Source organism: Harmonia axyridis, chromosome 4 (genome assembly GCF_914767665.1).
Source record: "Harmonia axyridis chromosome 4, icHarAxyr1.1, whole genome shotgun sequence".
NCBI classification, from domain to species: Eukaryota; Metazoa; Arthropoda; class Insecta; order Coleoptera; family Coccinellidae; genus Harmonia; species Harmonia axyridis.
The window spans coordinates 48,660,458-48,680,562 of NC_059504.1; the positions used below are offsets into that span (position 1 = coordinate 48,660,458).

General features: G+C 36.7%; 1 protein-coding gene across 1 annotated transcript in view; it reads left to right on the forward strand.

Moving 5' to 3' along the window:
* The window catches only part of LOC123678053, a 100,156-nt gene that overhangs the window by 55,173 nt on the left and 24,878 nt on the right, over positions 1-20,105 (forward strand). The window contains exons 2-3 of the mRNA XM_045614826.1: positions 12,596-12,748; positions 16,756-16,956. Of these exons, the coding sequence (XP_045470782.1) occupies positions 12,596-12,748; positions 16,756-16,956 (354 nt within the window). The remainder of the gene's footprint in view (positions 1-12,595; positions 12,749-16,755; positions 16,957-20,105) is intronic.

The following is a 20,105-nucleotide window of genomic DNA, read 5'->3' on the forward strand; positions in this document are numbered from 1 at the left end:
GGAACGACGGAGACTCTGAAAAAGACACTTGGTATTTAGCTCATTTGAAGTTCGAACGAAAGTGTCAAATACGAACATCAAGAGCAACTTCTAGTTCATAAATCTGGAGTAGATCCAAATGTTGCAAAATGGCGAATGCGCAATTCTAACACATCGTCGACAACCAAATGTTGGAAAAACGAATATCCTCAAAACCAGTTGGGATATTCTCGCCTATTGAACAAACAATAACAAATCTCCCATTACGGTCCTGGCTCTGCATCCGCCGAACCGCGAGCTACGTGCGAGAACTCGAAGTAGTTTAGCTGGGCCATTTTGTCAATGTCGAGATTCTAACGGCTCAAGGTAGTGCTCTATTAGTGTAAGAGAGACCCACTTTGGCTTAATAGCTGGGCCCTATCTATGATACTTTTTCCAATCAGGTTTTCTCTCTCCTCCTCCGCCTCCTCCTCCCGAAACCAATCGTGACCTGGTTCAATGAGATGCTGAGGAGAAATGGGAGACCCTCCAGAAAATACTTCCGCCAATTTTCGGCAGTTACACCGGATTTTCTGCGACATCTTGCCAGGCGACGAGATTCATCGAGGGATTCGAGCTTTACGAATGTGATGGAATCTTCGCAAACACGATTTATTTCTGTTGGTTGTTTTAGCTAATTTTTCAACCGAGTCATAATATAGGGTTTTCCAATAAGATTCATTTTGAATGGCCCGTTTTATGGCAGCTGTTTCCTTTCAATCTGTCGTGTTTTTACATTTGACAAGAAGAAACTACGTCATTACATAAAAAAGGTTGAACTTTCAGTCACAGTTCGCAAAATTAAAGCACTTTTGGAACCTCGTGAAGCACTTTTTCGGTCGTCAATAGTGAAAAATTTGACCTGTTGGGAAAAGAATCAAAACTTTGTTTGTCACCCAAAAACAACTCAGATCTACCGAAATGGGAAAATTGTAGTAATTCGAATCTTATTGACATAATGGATTTATCAATGTTGTCATGAGACGTCGAACAATAATTATCAGAATTTGAAAATACTTTATGTGGCAGAATTTTCATATTTGTCCATTCCTACTATCATGGAGTGTAAGAGTAGAAATTGGTGAATTTATTGTGAATAAACCAACATAACTTCGGAAAAATGTTTTATCCAAATCTAATAAATAATTTTTTTATGTATATTCTTGATATTTCAGACGTATATTTACTTGGATATTTTGCACTACAAACGGATACGAAATAAATCAGTTGGTAATATTTTGTTTCATTTTATTTTATTTGGGCCAAGTGAATGGCGAACTGCAAAATTTCAAATGATTCTTCCGATAAGCTCAAGATTTATTGAGGGAATGTTCATAATGTTCACGTACAGTGTGATCCAATATACACGAAAATAGGAAAAGTCTGAAATTTTTCTAGCCCGGATCTGATTTACTCGATTTCAGAAATATTGAAGAAAGACGAAAGTAACGGGTGTTTTTTTCGAGGTATATAACTTTAAGTTGGCATTACTGTTCGAAATGGCGACCCATTTAACAGTTGTCAAGTGATTTATTCTTTGTTTAGTTTGGCAATTCATCATGAATAGACTCACGCCTGAACAACGCTAGCAAATAGTGCAATTTTATTTCGAAAATAATGGTTCTGTGCGGAATACGTATCGCGCACTACGTCCATTTTATTTTGTTTAGCGATGAAGCGCACTTCTGGTTGAATGGCTACGTCAACAAACAAAACTGCCGCATTTGGAGTGAAGCTTATCCTCGAGTGTGTGTCGAAACACCGTTAAATCCAGAAACACTGACTGTTTGGTGCGCTTTATGGGCTGGTGGAGTTATTGGTCCGTACTTCTTCAAAAACGATGATGGCCAGAACGTTACAGTCAATGGTGATCGGTATAGAGCCATGATTACTAACTTTTTCATTCCTGAATTGAACCATGATGTCCAGAAGCTGTGGCTCCAACAAGACGGCGCAACATGTCACACAGCTCGTGCTACAATCGATTTATTGAAAGGTACGTTTGGTGACCGCCTAATTTCACGTTTTGGACCTGTGAATTGGCCTTCAAGATCTTGTGATTTAACAACGCTAGACTACTTTCTGTGGGGCTATGTAAAGTCATTGGTCTATGCGGATAAGCTACAAACCCTCGACCATTTGGAAGACAACATTCGTCGTGTTATTGCCGGTATACGTCCACAAATGTTGGAAAAGGTCATCGCAAATTAGACGTCCTGATTGGACTACATCCGAGCCAGCTGTGGCGGTCATATGCCAGAAATCATATTTGAAATGTAATGCCACAAGATTATCTTGCGGATGAATAAAATTCATGTCAATCGAATAAAATTTTGTTGTCTTATTGAAATTTAAAGTTTTATAGCTCTAAAAAAAACACCCTTTAAAATATGATAAAACGTCAAAATTTGAAATCATTCGGTCGATTATTATTCAACTCTGAAATTTCAATCATAAGATGAACATCACCCTGTATATCCCAAACGAAGGCACTCAAGCGATTGAAACCTCTTGATAGGAGTCCTCCATGATGACCTCCATTCTTGGTATCCGTTTGTCGTATTCTTTCCGGGACACCCTATATAATAAGAGAGTGTAAATAGAATAACCGCCATTCAATTTTCAGACAAAATCGGAAATTTTCCCAATGTGCAATATAAATAAAATTCCTGAAAAAAAAACATAATTCATTTTCTTGGCACAACGATGCATATCATTATTAAAACTCGAGATGCAATTCATGAATAATCTCAATATACATCAGCTTCAATAATTTTGCGGATACTAAACTCGCTGTATTTGCCGGGTCGACTCTCCGGTTTGATTCACTCGGGAGCGAAAATAACAGATTTTTTCCGACGTTGTTTTCGGTATTCTTATTATCTTGTCTCCATCCTCTCCCAGAAATATTCATTTCGACATTTTGGTCCCCCCGAGGTATATTGCTTCTTGTGAACACACACCGTCTCGATAATATTTTTCTACCTTTATTGGGAGGCAGTAGTCTTCAAGCCTGGAAGACAAGGAATAGGCTTCTTGTTTTCCGAATTTATCTCGTCTTGTATTTTTTATGCGAGATGAGGAGCCTTTGTGGTGCTTACCAGTGATATTAAAAAAACTGAAATGATAACACGAGACGTTGAGATATCGATCGCGGTTTGTGGTGAGACAGGGAAAAATGTTAGATTCGTCAATATTGAATATGTTCATGAAATAGATCTTTGACCGTCGGAAAAAATTGAAAGATCAAATATAAAACATGAAAGAAATAAAAATTATGATTTTTCGGAATACTACTTCAAGTATTATAAGGATGCTGAAGAAATAATGCAAGATGGAATCATTAAATAAATAATTTTTTGTCGTACTATTTTTCACTGGTTCAGAAAATAATTACATCTCAAAATTTTGGTACAAACAGAAACCCATCTAGTTAATGATGATGCCTGCTCCTACCTACGCTCTTGATGAAATTTTTGATATTCGTATTATACACTGTGACCATTTCAAGAAATAATCCTGGAACATGTCGATTTTTTATTTCAATTTACCGTATTTTAAATAATAATCTAATATACAGGGTGAATTGCTTTCGAGTAATGACGTCACCGTCATTTTTTTTTAAATGGAACACCCCCATTTTGTCCTAATTTTCCGATTACTCTACCTGAGCTGATTCCAAAAATGTATCACATGTTGATTCCAATTGGTACAGGATGGACAAAAACACAATAGTTTTGTGTATGCTATAAAGTAACGCGTAACATTCTGTATTAGATAAATTAACAATATTATCAAAAATACTTATTGTTTAGCGGCAAATGGTTTGAATGTAACACCCTGTAGTTTGTTATAATTTTGGATTAATAAAAATGAGCTGTTTCCAAACATGTTTGGTACTTGTGGCCTAGTAGACAGAATATGCAAGAAATTATTTCTTATCAATTTGAAAAAACATGGTCGTCTAGTTTTCTGTGATATGTCATTATTTGTTTATTGCCGCTAGACCATAAGTATTTTTGATAATATTGTTAATTTAACTAATACAGAATGTTACGCGTTACTTTATAGCAAACACAAAACTATTGTGTTTTTGTCCATCCTGTACCAATTGGAATCAACATGTGAAACATTTTTGGAATCAGTTCAGCTGGAGTAATCGGAAAATTGAGACAAAATGAGGGTGTTCCATTAAAAAAAAATGACGGTGACTTTATTACTCGAAAGTAATTCACCCTGTGTATCAGATTTTTATTTTAATATACGGTAAATCAAAATAAAAAATCGACGTGTTTCAGGATTATTTCTTAAAATGATCTGGTTAGCCAAAAATGAATTTGTTCCATACTTTACGGACACAGTGTTAATGAGGGTTAATACCCACATAAAAGAATATGAAACTGACTCATTTATTATATTTAATGAACGAGCTTGGTTGTTTATAAAATTCATCATTTAGAAATATATTTTCTGTCTTATCACAACACAATTACCTCATCGATAATGTTTGTTACTGTATCACTAAGTTAATTGAAAAAAAAATATTCCAGGCCACAAATTTACCTTAAACAAAGATTTCTTCAATGTATTATTCAATCACTTTCATTCCTCATTATTTCATTAATTTAATGCCCGTAGATCTTCATGTTCACGGAAAATGCTCGACCAGCCATTAAAATTTTATTCATAGATCCTTCTTTATATGATAATTTCTCGTCAGTAAAGAATTTACTTTTAAAATCCATAATTTACGAAGAGAATGTTCTTTTATCAGATTTAATAGGTATTTACTAATTGTAACTGAATTCATCATCGAATAAAATTGATTCAATCCTCTCCAAATCCAGAGAGGAACATAATTCAGTTACCATGCTCACCTGACGAAGTCATGTTATCATGACGAAACAATTGTTGTGAAAATAAATATATAAAGCGGAAATGCGTTATTTTACTTTTTAATCATCAACATAATTCCCATTCACAATACCATTAGTTTAATCCAGATTTCATTTCGACGAATTTATCGAAAGTGAACTCTTCTCGAAATATTTTCGTATTTACCGTAAAAACTTCAAGAGCATAATAACAAATCCCACTGAGCACCTCGTAATGAAAGAAACCGCACGAGAGAAGCTATTTAGACAAACTTCAACTTTTTAATAAGCTCTGAAACTGAGATATAAACTTCTCGTAGGAGGAAATCGAGCTGAGTAGCCGCCTTTTTTTCATATTTACTCACTGCGGCATGAATATTACGTTCTAGACTCTCAAGAAGCCTTTTATGCATCTCAGAATTGATTCATTTTCTTTATACTCCTATCACTGAAGATAGCAGATAGCACGACAGCCATTAAATGGAGTATAAAATTGTGGGTGTAATAACTTTTCGAAAAATTAATGATCTTTAGAGATAACTCACGAAATGACGGTAAACTTTCCTATCTGCCTCCTTGATGATCATCATTCAATATATCTCAGGTAATAAATATTGGTTCTAAAATTTCCTCCAATTGTTTTGAGTGGATATTCTGTGAAGCAGAAATCTTGTTTATTTCTCTAGTTTCGACCTCCGCTGTTATCTCCTATAAACATTGCCAGTCCGGGAGATTCGAAATCCAATAATAACTGCCACATACAGTGGAAATTTAGGGTCAACAATGCCAAGACCCTTCGGCTATTGCTATTTGGCAATCAAGGGATCCAATGCATGCTGAAACTAGATCATTCCAGCTGGTCGCACCGAGTTAGAGATACAACGAAATGAAAAAAAAATTGACGAACTGTATAATTGCATAGCTATGGGCTGAAGTTCTCATTCGGTACAAACATTATTGAATATTGGTATATGATAGCCTGTTCTGAATGACAATGACAATCGATCACATTAGGTTCTGTGGAAAAAAAAACAAATTTAAAGAGCAGTTATTCAAATACTTGAGAACGAAGTTGAAAATGCTCATGATATCAAAAGAAAAAAATATTACTTGGCAAAATTAGACTCAGTAGTCCGTAAATATGGCAATTTGAAATTTTATTATCCTCATGCTTTCAAAACTGAAAATTTGATTGGAATTGGATATATAGAGATTTCTCTTTTTTATCGAGAAAACTAAATCAGGGAAAATTCGAGAAGAATATAGAGAAAAAATTATCTTATATTTTCTTATTCTCCTGAGTCTTACTGTTCCATCTCAGTGCAATGAACTTCGTAAATCGCTTGGACCGAATGTCTTCCATATGGTATACCATGGTATATGAGAGTCTAGATCCCAGAGAAGTGAGACCTCTATATTGCAAACCGAGTACCTAAAGCTTTCTATACTTGCGCCCATAAGCAGGGGTCTCTAATGACATGGGAATGCCATTATACCATAAAGCAACTAGTCAGAAGGAATATAGTTACTCTACTATGGATTCCGGTGAATTGTAGTATTGAATGAATCGAAAGAGCTGATGAACTTGCAAAAAAGGGTATCAAGGTTAACACCTGTTGGTTCTGAGTCCTTCATGGGCTTGGAAAATACCAGCAGCGGTCAAACAATGGGATTGGGAAAATAGAAACACCATCTGGAGAAAAACTCTTTATTCGACAAAGAAATTTGTGGGGCTTTCACCAACTTACACGAGGAAGCTTCTGAAGCTACCAGGAGCTGAGCTTCGAGTAATGCTGGGATAGCTGGCAGGATACTGTAGGTGCAAATATCTTTTGTCCCGCATGGGTAAGTCAGCAGATGAGATCTGCAGGCTCTGTGGAAAATAGGTAGAAACAACCGAATGCATAGTGTGCAAATATCTGGGGCTGACTGGCCTAAGAACCACTCATATGGAAGAGTCAGTTTTGGATACTCATGAAGTAATTGTCAAGGCTCCTAAGGATGTCATCGGTTTTGTTAATCGTATTGACGGCCTCCCTGGGTTTGTATAAATAGGAATAAGTTCTAATTGGTCGCCGTTCCCGGAAGGCTTACAGAGCCGCAACGACCCCGATTTAGTGAATGATAATCATAATATGAATAGTCTAATGCCCGCCACTCACGAAGCGTTTCTTCCAGCTTCGTAGCTAGCGTCGAAGTTTGGTAGCTAGCGTCGAAGAGATTCCAGTCAGACAGCTCGGGACACGGCCGTAAGACTGTAAATCTGAGTATGAACTTGACTGCCTGACTGGAATCTCTTCGACGCTAGCTACCAAACGCTGGAAGAAACGCTTCGTGAGTGGCGAGCATTACTGCTAGTTGCAGCTATTGCCTGTTCACCATTCTTCGGCCACAAGAGGTCCAATTTTCTCGTAATTTTTGAGGTGGTCGTCTGACGTCTAATTTTTTTTTTCGGCCCACTTTGGTAAATATTTATTTCTGATGCGATCTACTCGATCTCCCCTCTGGCCACATCTCGAACCTGGCAGCCTCCTCCGATAATCACATTTCTCACAAGGTCCAAAAGTGTCACACTTTTTATCATTCTTAACATTTCCATATGCAATATTCTTGACATTAGTTCAGTTTTTGTTGTTTCAACACATGTCTCTATAGAATAAATAAGTATGGGTCTTGTATGTATATGTTTTATAAGTTCTAACTTTGCTCTCGACTGACATATATTTATTCTTTCATTGATAACTTGATATACGGTTTGCACTATTCACCTATGACATTTATGTCACTTGAGAATTCTATTCGAAGGTAGTTGAACTTCATTACTTGGTTTGTGATATTTTTGATAAGTTAATCGATGCATTTTGGGGAATATATCGACTTATCCACATCAAGAAACTTGCCCATGGGCAAATTGCATGCCTACATTCAATTATTATTATTATTTTTGTTGGGTTAATTTACGATGAAAGTAATGCAGATAATGTTCACGAGATAATTGTATTTTTTTGCCAAACTAAATATTTCAAGTCACTGTAAACAAACAAAATTGCCCTGGAATATTATGAACATTCTGAATACGTCCCTGCTGAAAAATGTCATAGTATATGGTGAAGTTGCTTTTGACGTTTGTCGTCGGGTTTCCAATTCCCGAATTATAAAAGCTAACACTCTCACAAATAAAGAAACAAACTTAAACGAGATAGTGTGATATAAAATGAAAACGACGCTAACTAATAGTAAGATCTTCAGATAAACCATACCTTTTATCCCCTCTAAATTGTAACAATCTATTAACGCTCTATTCTCCTTTCACGCTTGTATTTCACTCCACGCCTTCCCCCATCGTTATTCCACAGTAAATCCAATGAACATTCTTCCTGGATTATATGTTTCGTTCAATAATTCACCGAGCCACCTCCATAAATGAAAGGCCCTAGAGCACCGTCCCATCTCCTTTTTACGGCCGACTATCACATTGTCCCCTAAAAGACTCCAAATCCCCCATCCTCGATTCGATCATCTGAGATATGTCAGACAATCTCTTCAGCGATCCCGGCCCACTGCTCGGATTCAGAATCCCATAGAAATCGCCTCCAATCTTTCTCCCCGCTCTTCCAGGACACTCCGCACGACATTGATTCCGTCAAATAGGCGTGATTTCTCCTTAATCAGGGAGAGTGTGGTTTCGGGGGTGGGGAGAGCTGCCAGTGGGTGGTGGGAGTGAAACGATCTGGGTTGTTCTTAAATGAGGAGATCCGAGAGATTCGTTTGTAGAGGTGGGGGATCGCGATGTAGGAGTCCCGATGCTGAGGTGGCCTGGAGGGTGGGTTTGGGGTATTGGGGATGTGATGAAAATTGGTTGGGAAACTACGGAAGGGAATTATTTCGATCGGGGAGGTGCAATTAGTGAACGGGCTGTAGGGCGTGGAGGGAATTGAGAGATCTCAATGGAACGGAAGACTATTGGATAGAATGAGTATTGAAGGTGATTCAATTAGTTCTTTAGGATCTTGCAGTGGAATGAAGTACAGAAGTTCAATTATTCCAAAACTGATTCTATTTTAACTGAAAGTGGAAAACTAGCTAACAAATGTGAGAAAACACATTCGATATAACTTCGGAGTCTTTGGAAAATTTGAAATTCTTTTCTTCGCCTTCTTTGTCATCACGTACTCATTGACGCCTGGACATCTCGTGCTTTGATCACTCAATTTTTTCCAACGACTCTCCTTATATAGAAAACGCATCGTTTCTTTGGATGCTCTACAATTATTTTTGTTTTTCTGGATTTCCATACGGTTGTTCTATGAGCCCCTGTGTTTACAGTCATTCTAGCCACATGGCCAGCCCAATTCCACTTCATATCAGCCACTTCCTGAATTAACTCCCTCACCTTGGTCTGCTGCCTTATAGCCCAACATACGGCATTCCACGTCTCTTTGTTGTTTTAAGTTCTTTTACGATAGCTTTGGTCACACTTATAGTTTCCAGACCATACATTCGCATAGGTAGTTTACATTTGCTATATACATTCCTTTTCGAAGTTTTATGGTATGACCAAGATATACATTTTTGCGAACACATTTTTTTCAACTCCTTGTAAGCTATGAGAACTATATAATAAGCGCCCTTCTTCTTCTTTATGTGACGTCTCCTTTAAGAAGGTTGGCTATCATCATGGCGATTTTTACCCTTGAAGTTGCGGATCTGAACAATTCAACAGAGCTACTGTAAAATGTATGCAGCATTATAACAAGGAATAAGAAATCCATGATTTACATAAAGAAAGATTTTCTTCTTCTCCTCCTAGACCTTAAGGTCTTTTTCTTATAAAGGTTTTCTCAGTAGGGTGCGGCTACCTGGGAGAAAGATCTTTGAACTGCTATAATCTTTCCATTATATAGGTGGTCTTCCTAATGGTTTGCAGATGTTTCTTCCCCAGCGATGTATGACAATCTGCTGGTAGTTCATTCTTTCCACGTGTTCTTGCTGATATCTTCTCATCGTACTTCCTCACCTCATTCTGCCAACCTGTTCGTTTTATTTGGGTCAGCTCAAATCTCGATACCCTAAGTTAGGACCGGCCTAACATAGGATTAATATATTCGTACTTTACCATCAACATGCAAATGTTTTTTTGCCAAACGACATCTCTTAGAGAGCCAAATATTATCGAGACTTTGGTGACCAGTTATTTGATGTCAGATTCTTATTGCTGGATATGTTCCTTCCTAAGTAGCTGAATCTCATATCTACTATTCTTTCATCTTAATGGCTGCTTCGAAAATTTCATTCCTTTCATTTTTCAATGGAAATTAACATGTTGTTTCTTCTTCCGCTCTGATGGAACTCATCGTTGTAGGGAACTTTCAATTTCTGTTAGAAAACTTGAGTCATTCGCATCACATATTATGCAGATTGGTTTGCCGTTCAGTCTGTAGCCTTGTTCATTGTTATTATTTAGTGTATAATTTCATCCATGACAAGACTGCAAAGAATTGGGTAGAGGCCCTTGCCTTATGCCTGCTAGTGTTTGTGTGTCTTCAGTTATTTGGCTGTCGATTTCTATTTGTGTTTTATTATTTATATTTAGATTCGTGAAGACGTCTATTATTGTTCTATTGCTGATAATTTGTTTAGGTCAGGGATGAACCTCAACCAATTATCGGCAATAGATCAATTTGAAGGTAATTAAACTAATATCGTCCTTTATTGTGTACAGCAGTTGTTTTTTCGTCAATATTTCTATTATATTTGTTAGTTTCATTTTTTTAGAGGCCTTTGCTGAATCGATGAAACACTTAAATGTAGGACAGCTTAACTCAATGGTCTTCTCCTTCGCTTGTTTTAAAATGAACAATGCGTGTTTTTCATAAATCCTTTTTGATAATCTCTATTCTCTAGGCCATCCTGAAAGATATCTTTGATAATGTTGGTGAACAGTTTTGTGCAAATGCAGAAAAAAATTCTTAGTAATGAATCCTTATTGGCAGAGTGTGCCTTGAGAAGGCATGCTGTATCCGACAGTTCATTAAAATAGATGAAGTATTCAAACAAAAAGGCACAATGAAATATTATTATAATATTATAAATTACATACTTCATTGACTACAAACTGCAAAAAAAGAGATACTTGACAAATAACACATAATTTCAACGAATAGGACTCCACAATATCCGAACAAGGTTATAAATATGGAGATTGATGACGTAATAGAGATCCACTCAACCAATCCAACAAATTGATCGTAGAAAATGACAAAAAACGAAATTATTGCCCTTATTCCACTCCAGAACCGAATGGAAATCCAATCCTACCATCCGTCAAATAATTAAACGATCGTACTGTTTTCCAATGACCCGATTCGCCGGAAAAGTGGCACACTCTTCACTCCACCCCTTGCTATTAAATTTCGGAAAGCCATCGAATAAATCGTCGTTATTCATACATTTTTTCAACCCCGACTCGTATACTACGGCCAGAACAAACGCTGTCAGGACTCGGGAGTCAATATCGACCTGTTTTTCCGGAGTGAAAGTGAGTAGAGGTTCGCCCTCTAGCGGCCGGGTTCGTAAGGTGACTTATTTAGGGCCTTGCTGGAGTAAGGAGATATCTGTGATTTTTCTGGGAACTTAGGGATGAAATCCGATAGAGTTCGGTGCTACGGATGAAATATTCGAGTTTTTTGAAAGGAAGAGTGTTTCAATGGAATATTTAAATGAATTTCGACAATTTCTTGGAATGGCATATTGCTCAAAATCCTATCCGCGGTTCATTATTTGTATTGTTTTGTATTTCATCTTGGGCCAAAATATGACAATATGCTTTCTCTCCATCTGAGACAAACAAAAAATAAAATTAACTTCAAGGCTGAAATAAAGAATCTCATTATGAAAAATCAGATGAGCTGTGATGTCTCAATGAATGATCTATGTTGTAATGATGATAATAAAAAAAAAAGAAATTAATTTGCCACCCTTTTGCGAATTGAGGAAATATAAATGAAATCCACTTACCTCTGCAGTCCGCTGAGTTTACCTTGCTCTTTTACCTCAAATATTTCAAGATGTAGCCACCTTAGCACGTCAGGATATATTTCAAAAGTTTTTTTTTTTTCGGGGGGGGGGGTTTGTGGTGGTGGAGATTACATAATACAAGGACTTCAGTGCTCAGATGTGTTTCCCATCCACGGAGAGAACATTTGTTCTTTTATTCGATTAATATGTATGTATTTTGCATTGTATCTAATTTATGTTGAAATAAATTTGATTTGATTTGATTATCAATACATACTGATGAGATTCGAGACAAATATTGACAGGATTTCAGTGAATATATTATTTTTGACGCAGTCCTTTCGTCGATTTTGTCATAGTTGTGAATTTCTGAATATTCTTTATGAATATACACACGACAGTATAATGGCAATACGTAATTTTTATTAACCACAAGACAATGTGGTTAACGAATTGATTTTGCTCTACTGTGATGTCACAGGTGGGAGCTCCAAGAAAGACTTTTTTCTTTAAATTTCATAAATATTTCTTCATCAATTTTTTTTTAATTATTTGGATATTCTACGAGATATTGAGAAATTATACAGCAAATTATAGGATTTGAAGTGTTTCTTATTATTATTGCAATTGATTTAGAATAAGTTCAAATTTATGGAGCAATAATTGAAAATTGAAAATTGTTACAGCTGAACGAGACAAAAGCGAGACCTATCCTGTCATAGTTTTCATCCATGGAGAATCATATGAATGGAACTCTGGAAACCCTTATGATGGTAGTGTTTTAGCTGCCTTTGCTGGAGTTGTGGTTGTTACATTCAATTTTAGACTTGGACTTTTAGGTGAGTAGACAAATTTAGTTGTTTGAATTTATCATCATTCGAACATAGTATTACCTATGCTAATTTATCATAAGACTCACCTCAATCCATTTTGTTGCCTCGAAATCATTAGATCAGCGCAAAAACCGCACCAAACATTGAGACTTTGAGGATTGAGTGGCTTTTCAACAAGTATTCTTGGATTTTTCGAGCCGAAAATGTGAAAATTCGACTAATTAAAGTAGCCTCTGAAATTTATTTATTTATTTATTAGTGAAGGAACACAAACAGGAAACATTCCATAAAAAGTTTACACAAATAAATTATCAAAGTGCTAACCTAAACCATAATAACAAAATATTACATCTTAAAACAAAACAAAAATCCAGCACACCTCTTTTAAGAGTTTTGTTAATTTTAGCTGTATACTATCTGCGAACAAATCGAAATCAATCGGACAATTCACCGTAGCCAATGGAAATGAGCCTCATCAATGAATATGATTTTTCGACAATATTCCGGATCAGTTTGCATTTTAAGGACCCAGTTAGCAAAGATACGATGTTGTATTCATCGACTGTTCTGAGTTGTGTTAACTGAAATTTAAAAGCCTTAAGATCTTTATGAATCATAAGGTGTTTTGTGGTTTGTAAAATGCCTCATTCCCAAATATCAACGAGGAATCGACAAACCTGGATTTTAGTCAACACTACCGGCTACAGAGTGATATTCTCAGTTATTCTTGAGTTCCGCACAAGGTTTCGATTCTTCACATAACTAATTTGTCTCAACAGCTCAAATTTTCTCACCAGTTTTACTGTTGGCGACCTAAGAGGTGCTTCACGATAACCCGAAGGTGTTGTGCAGTGTGGTTTCAATTGTTTAAACAATTTTTGAACAATTTCAGTGCGTTGTTCAAGCCTGTAACGTTTGCTTGACAGATGTCAAAGCAAGACAGTTCCAAAACCTGTCCAGATAGAAGGCTATTCGAAATATTTTATTGGAATAACCTATATTACCTGAAACTATTTGTTTTCTTTGTAGCAGAGGAGGAATACCTTTCAGCTCTAATAAGATCTAAACAGCAGTCAATTATTATGAATTCTATCGGGAAATATTTTTTGGATTCAATCAAAATCAACTTCCTACCAGAACAAACATATTTTCCAATTCTGAAGACATAAGTCGTATCATTCCAATCATAATTGGATTTCATTTGAATTTTCTAATTTCCATTCAACCTAATCATACATTTTCCTTGATGCATTAAATCTTGAGTCAGACGTTTTCCGCGGAATTTCCAATCGGGTAGCGATCGTTATCCATTAACTATTTCTATTCCAGGCTCGGTTACTGTAGAATTCGAAAACTTTGTTCGTATTATTGGATTATCAGGAATTCGCTAAAACATCTTTCCAGCGCCGCTCGGAGTACTTTCGGAGTATGCTTTCCGTTAAAAATTCTATTCCGACAAATTTAATAACATCCTCCACAAGTAAGGCACTCTTGGAAGTGTGTGGAATAATTCACCACTCGCTGAAGTTTATTCCAGCAGTTTTTCCTCTTCATTATTCATCAAGATGTGCTGTGAAAATATCAAGGAAATTTTGAAATATGCAGATGATATTTTCCGTGCTTATGTGCATATTTCATTATTAGAATGCTCTTACTGAATATAAGAAATGTGTTCTTGGTACCATCAGTTTTCTGAGACGGATTGTAATGTTGAGTCCGAGTCTCCTTTATTTATATTACTTGTTTCTGATACATTATTAGCTGTGGCACATGTGAAATTTTATTTATGATTTCCATCATTTATAATTATCACAAATTTTCTGTGAAAATCATCTTATAAAGGGTGTTTTTTTCAGAGTTATAGAACTTTAAACTGCAATAAAACAACGATGGATCATTCGATTGACATGAGTTTTATTTATCCGAAAGAAAATCTTGTGGCATTACATTTTAAATATGATATCTGGCATATGACCGCCACGGCTGGCTCGGATGTAGTCCAATCTGGACGTCCAATTTCCGATGACATTTTCCAACATTTGTGGCCGTATATCGGCAATAACACGGCGAATGTTGTCTTCCAAATGGTCAAGGGTTTGTGGCTTATCCGCATAGACCAATGACTTTCCATAGCCCCACAGAAAGTAGTCTAACGGTGTTATATCACAACATCTTGGAGGCTAATTCACAGGTCCAAAAAACGTGGCACGAGTTGTGTGACATGTTGCGCCGTCTTGTTGGAACCACAGCTCCTGGACATCATGGTTGTTCAATTCAGGAATGAAAAATTTAGTAATCATGGCTCTATACCAATCACCATTGACTGTAACGTTCTGATCATCATCGTTTTTGAATAAGTACGGACCAATGATTTTACCAGCCCATAAAGCGCACCAAACAGTCATTTTTTCTGGATGTAACGGTGTTCGAAATACACTTGAGGATTAGCTTCACTCTAAATGCGGCAGTTTTGTTTGTTGACGTAGCTATTCAACCAGAAGTACGCTTCATCGCTAAACAAAATAAAATGGACGTAGTGCGCGATACGTATTCCGCACAGAACCATTATTTTCGAAATAAAATTGCACTATTTGCAAGCGTTGTTCAGGCGTGAGTCTATTCATGATAAATTGCCAAACCAAACTTAGAACAAATCACTTGAAAACTGTTCAATCGGTCTTCATCTTGAACAGTAATACCAACTTAAAGTTATATACCTCTAAAAAAAACACCCTTTATATAGTTATATGTTCTCACAGTGCGTCGTATATGGCACAAAAGATCCTGAGTAGTTCCCCATTATTTCGTGAAAAATTGTTTTTATTCATGTATTAAATTCGATGAATCCATAACTCAATTCGATTCTTCAATATTATCTGTGATTCTAATAATTCCTAACTCTTCCTTGAAAAAACCTTTCAGAATTTTATAACGATTTCTCAGAACTTCCAACCATAATCTTGAAGTGGGTACTTGTGCGACGCAAAACATGAATTTTCCTCCAAGGAAATCAAGTCCGGATCCTCCTCGAGACATGCATTTCAGGAGAATGCCGAAAGAAAACACGGAAGAGAAGCCGAAAAAGATGGAACTCGGCGGAGGGTCGAAGTCCATAAAAGTGACGGCACGTTGGTAAATCTCCCCACAATGTATTTACAATTTCTATTATTCCTTATTCAGCGGAGGAAAAATATGGAGTTCTGACGGATTGAAAAGGGACAAAAGGTTGTGGAAATTCGTTGACAGGCATAGGAGAGAAAGATTCCTGACATGAAATAGTGAGAAATGCTCCAAGTACTCGAGTTGTCTGGAAGACTCTGCTCTTTGTGCCACATCTCGAGGCTATATCTATTCCTGCGGAGTGAAATATTGAAGGTTTTGGCTGTCTAGATTTCGGATCCCGAGGAATTTGAGGATTGTTTCATTGTGTTCCACCAGAAATCTTATGTCGATCGTAAATATTTCTTAGTGATATATTTTCTAGGACGTTGTGGAATGAATTGAAAGTGGAATTCTCACACGTAACATAAAGGTTAAACCTAAAATATTACAATCTGTTTTTCCAATATCCTGACGACATAATCAGTATCCTGGAAGACTCTTTTTAGAGTTCAATGCCTAAGACTTCCTATTAAAATTCTCTCCGATAAATCAAATTATAAATCACAAATTTTATAGTTATAACCGAAATTCGAAACAACGTATGTATACGTACTTATATTTCTTGAAAGTCTTAAATATTATCCCTCTCTCTAGCTACGCTCACCCATTTCATCGACCACCAATCACGTACGATGAACAACAACAAATAACCGTTGAAAATTCCATTAACGTTACGTGAATTAGGAGCGTGGAATATCGTTGCAAGTTACGGGATATTTCGATGTGAATTATTAAAACATGGTGAAGGTTTCATACTTTATCTATCGCTTTTAGGTCAAAGTGTGTTAGGTTAGCTTGGCCTTATCGTCATCCGTAGAATATGATATAATTAATCCATTGATGTGTTCCAGGTTTCCTGAAAATTGACAGCGGTGACGGATTTGACTCCAACTTTGGACTCGTGGACCAGATCGCTGCCTTGGTGTGGGTCCGAGATAACATTGGAGCCTTTGGAGGTGACTCCGGCAACGTGACGTTGTTAGGACATGGTACGGGGGCAGCCTGTGCTAATCTCCTTATGTTGAGTCCCATGATACGACCTGATAATAATCGTATGTATGCTCTGGTGTGGTAATCTGCTTATTTTAGATCTATCTTTCCTTACTGCCTTCTTTTCCATCCCTAAATGACATTGAGATGTTAAAGTTGCATCTGTGAGTCTCTTTTAAAAATAACTCTTTCACGTAAATGGATCAACTCAACCTAAATAATTCATAAAAAAATACTGATCAAATTGAACGTAATTTTTGAATAGAAATAAGATCTGGTGGAAAACAGTTGATAATTCATTCGGCTTGGTAAGATATTGTCAATATCGTGATCTTGAAGTATTTATCCCATGAATATCAGAATCATGACATCATTGTGCCTCAACCTTCAATATCTAATATATTTTTTTAAATATTATTTGTATTTAGAAATACAATTCCAACTGATGGGGAAGCAACCAAAAAAAAATTGCATCATCCAAAACTGTAGGAATTGTGGAAATGGTAAATGAATCGAATAACTATGAATTAACATAAAGACATACATATGTTCATGAATTTTTGTGTTTTTGATACAATTTCTCCTCATCATGGTCTTATAGTCCAGAAAACTTACTGAATTTACAAATTTACAACGTATGTCATATTATCAACTTGTATTTGAGAACACCGTAGACTATTTGAAAAAAAAAGGTTTTTCTGCTTAGATATACAGCGATAGCAATCTCAACAAGTAGTCATAGATCTTCTCTCTTACTCTTCTATGAAATGGATATGCAAATCAACATGTACTATTGAAATAACAGATTAAGAGAATTCAATTTCATTTTTTGGGTGGTGATACTTCAAATTATTAACGTCAAATATCAATGATATTTATATTGAATTTCCTTCATCAAGTACACAACAATTTATTCCATATACACTGCGCAAAAGCATTAACGCACATTATGGAAATCTCAAATTTATTCTACAACTGAAGGTGTTCTCAATGATAATTATTTTTTTCGGCAACCGTCCGGGAAGTGCTCACTTCCCGGACGCTTTTTCTCTGAGAAAGTAGCATTTCCCGGCCTAGTCCGGAAAGTACGTACTTCCCGGACTAGGCCGGAAAAGAATCATAGAATCCATAGCAACCGAGATAACGGCTGACAGTTCATATGAAATTAGTTGTCAAAAATTTGCATGCTTTTTTATCGCAATCGCAATAAAATATTGAAAGCAACAGCGATAGTGTTATTTTACATGGTTGCCGAAAAAATATTGTACGCAACACGCCCGAAAATGGTTTTTTTGGACTCACAGACTTCCAGGACTCGCTTACGCTCGTCCTGGAATTTTGTCTATTCATCCAAAAAAACCCTATTTTCCGGACTTGTTACGTAAATTACTATTATCAGAATTATGCATGCATATGTTATCCACTTTCAACGTTTTTCTTCAATACATATGTTTTCTCCCAGCAGGAATAAAAAAATATGAGATTATCAACTTTTGAATGTATTGGCTCCATTCAGAAATCAGTTGTTCTCGATCAATTCTAGTGATCAATAGTTTTTATTTCGTTTGATTTTCTACACTCGATCGCTATGCAAAGCGAAACACGCAATTTGACCCAAGAGGAATGTGCCCAAGCGGTAGTTTTGCGAGAAGAAGGGTGGACATATACAAGAATTGCAGAAAGGTTTGGAGTTTCCCATACAAGTGTGTCCAGAATGTTGCAGCGATTCAGGGAGACAGGTATGAATGTCCGAAGATCAGGACAGGGTAGACCACGGGTAACAACTGTCATTCAAGAACGTTACTTAAGAGTTTCTGAGTTGTTGAGACAACGGTTTGCAACCGCTCGCCTTCTTCAAAATCAGCTTGAGCAAACTCATGGGGTGCAAATTAGCACTCAGACAATAAGAAATCGCCTCAGAGAATATGATTTAAGGCCTCGTGTAGCGGCAAGAGGCCCAGCTCTTACCCCAGCCCATCGAAGGGCGCGTTTGGATTTTGCGAGAGAGCATATCCATTGGAAAGAGGCTGATTGGGCACCAAAATTAACATTTACAATAATTATGTTATCGTGCCATATAATCAACTATTATTTTGGTGGGTTAATAATATTTTCTAAATTGCAAAAAATCCCCTCTATATAAACTGAGTAGGTATATGATCTGACAATCACTAAATATATCCAACTGGTAGTAACATCCATGGAATTGATACCACGACTAATTTGGTAAAAGTCACAGAGATTGTTGAAGCTGTATCATCGTTCGATCGTAAAAAGCACGGAGCCCCTACCAAAGAGACCTTGCCCCACTTTGCTCAAATTGGGATATAAAATCTCTCGTTGGCAAACGATTCCGAATACGTCACGCTCTCGCAATCTAGAGTGCTTGTGTCCGTTCAGGAAACAAACTTTCAACTCTGGCCGTAAAATTAACGTGGCATTTGCATTTGTATTGTTCCTAGCTACGGAACGGAGTGAATGCGAGGTCCTAGTTCGAGAAAGTCGAATGTACACCATCTCCAGACTGCGGATAAGACGTTCGAGCTCTTCGGGTGAATTAGAATGCCGTCCGTAACTGTCGATTTCTTCTCCCGACGAGGGATGGGCTGTTCGACCTCTTGTATTCGAATAAATCGAGAATCGTGTCGTCTGTTCGTTCGAGTCGTTAAACTGGAATCCTTGACTTAATTGACTATCAAGAAGTGACGAATTTGCGTGATGTTATTCTCTTGCTTCTTCTGGGACTTGGCGCAGTAATAGTAATTGAAGTTCGTTGGATCTTTATCTCTCTGGAAATTAAGGGCTGATTATAAATAGAGTTTTACTTCTTAGAATAATGATGCTGCATAAGGGTGAATAGAAACATCTGGTCCTTGATATGTTAGGTATTGAGTGTTTTGTGTTTCATATATTCATCCAGATTCGCTGAGCATGTGTCCGATCTCTCTGAAGCTCTAGTTTAAATGAAAATTATATTCTATATGTATAGCCTTCATAAGTGATGAATTATGAGGTAATCCCACCCAGAGTTGAACGTAAAACCTGAGAGAATGTACCACTGGAAGAGAAAATAATAGGCAACAGGGTGGTTCAACAAAAGAAAAATAAGGGTACATTTTTGCCCCGCTTGGCTGCTTCCAGCTTGGTTTTTTCGCTTACTTTGGAAGCTCTACAAAATGATCTCTAATTCAATCAAAACTAACGTTACTAG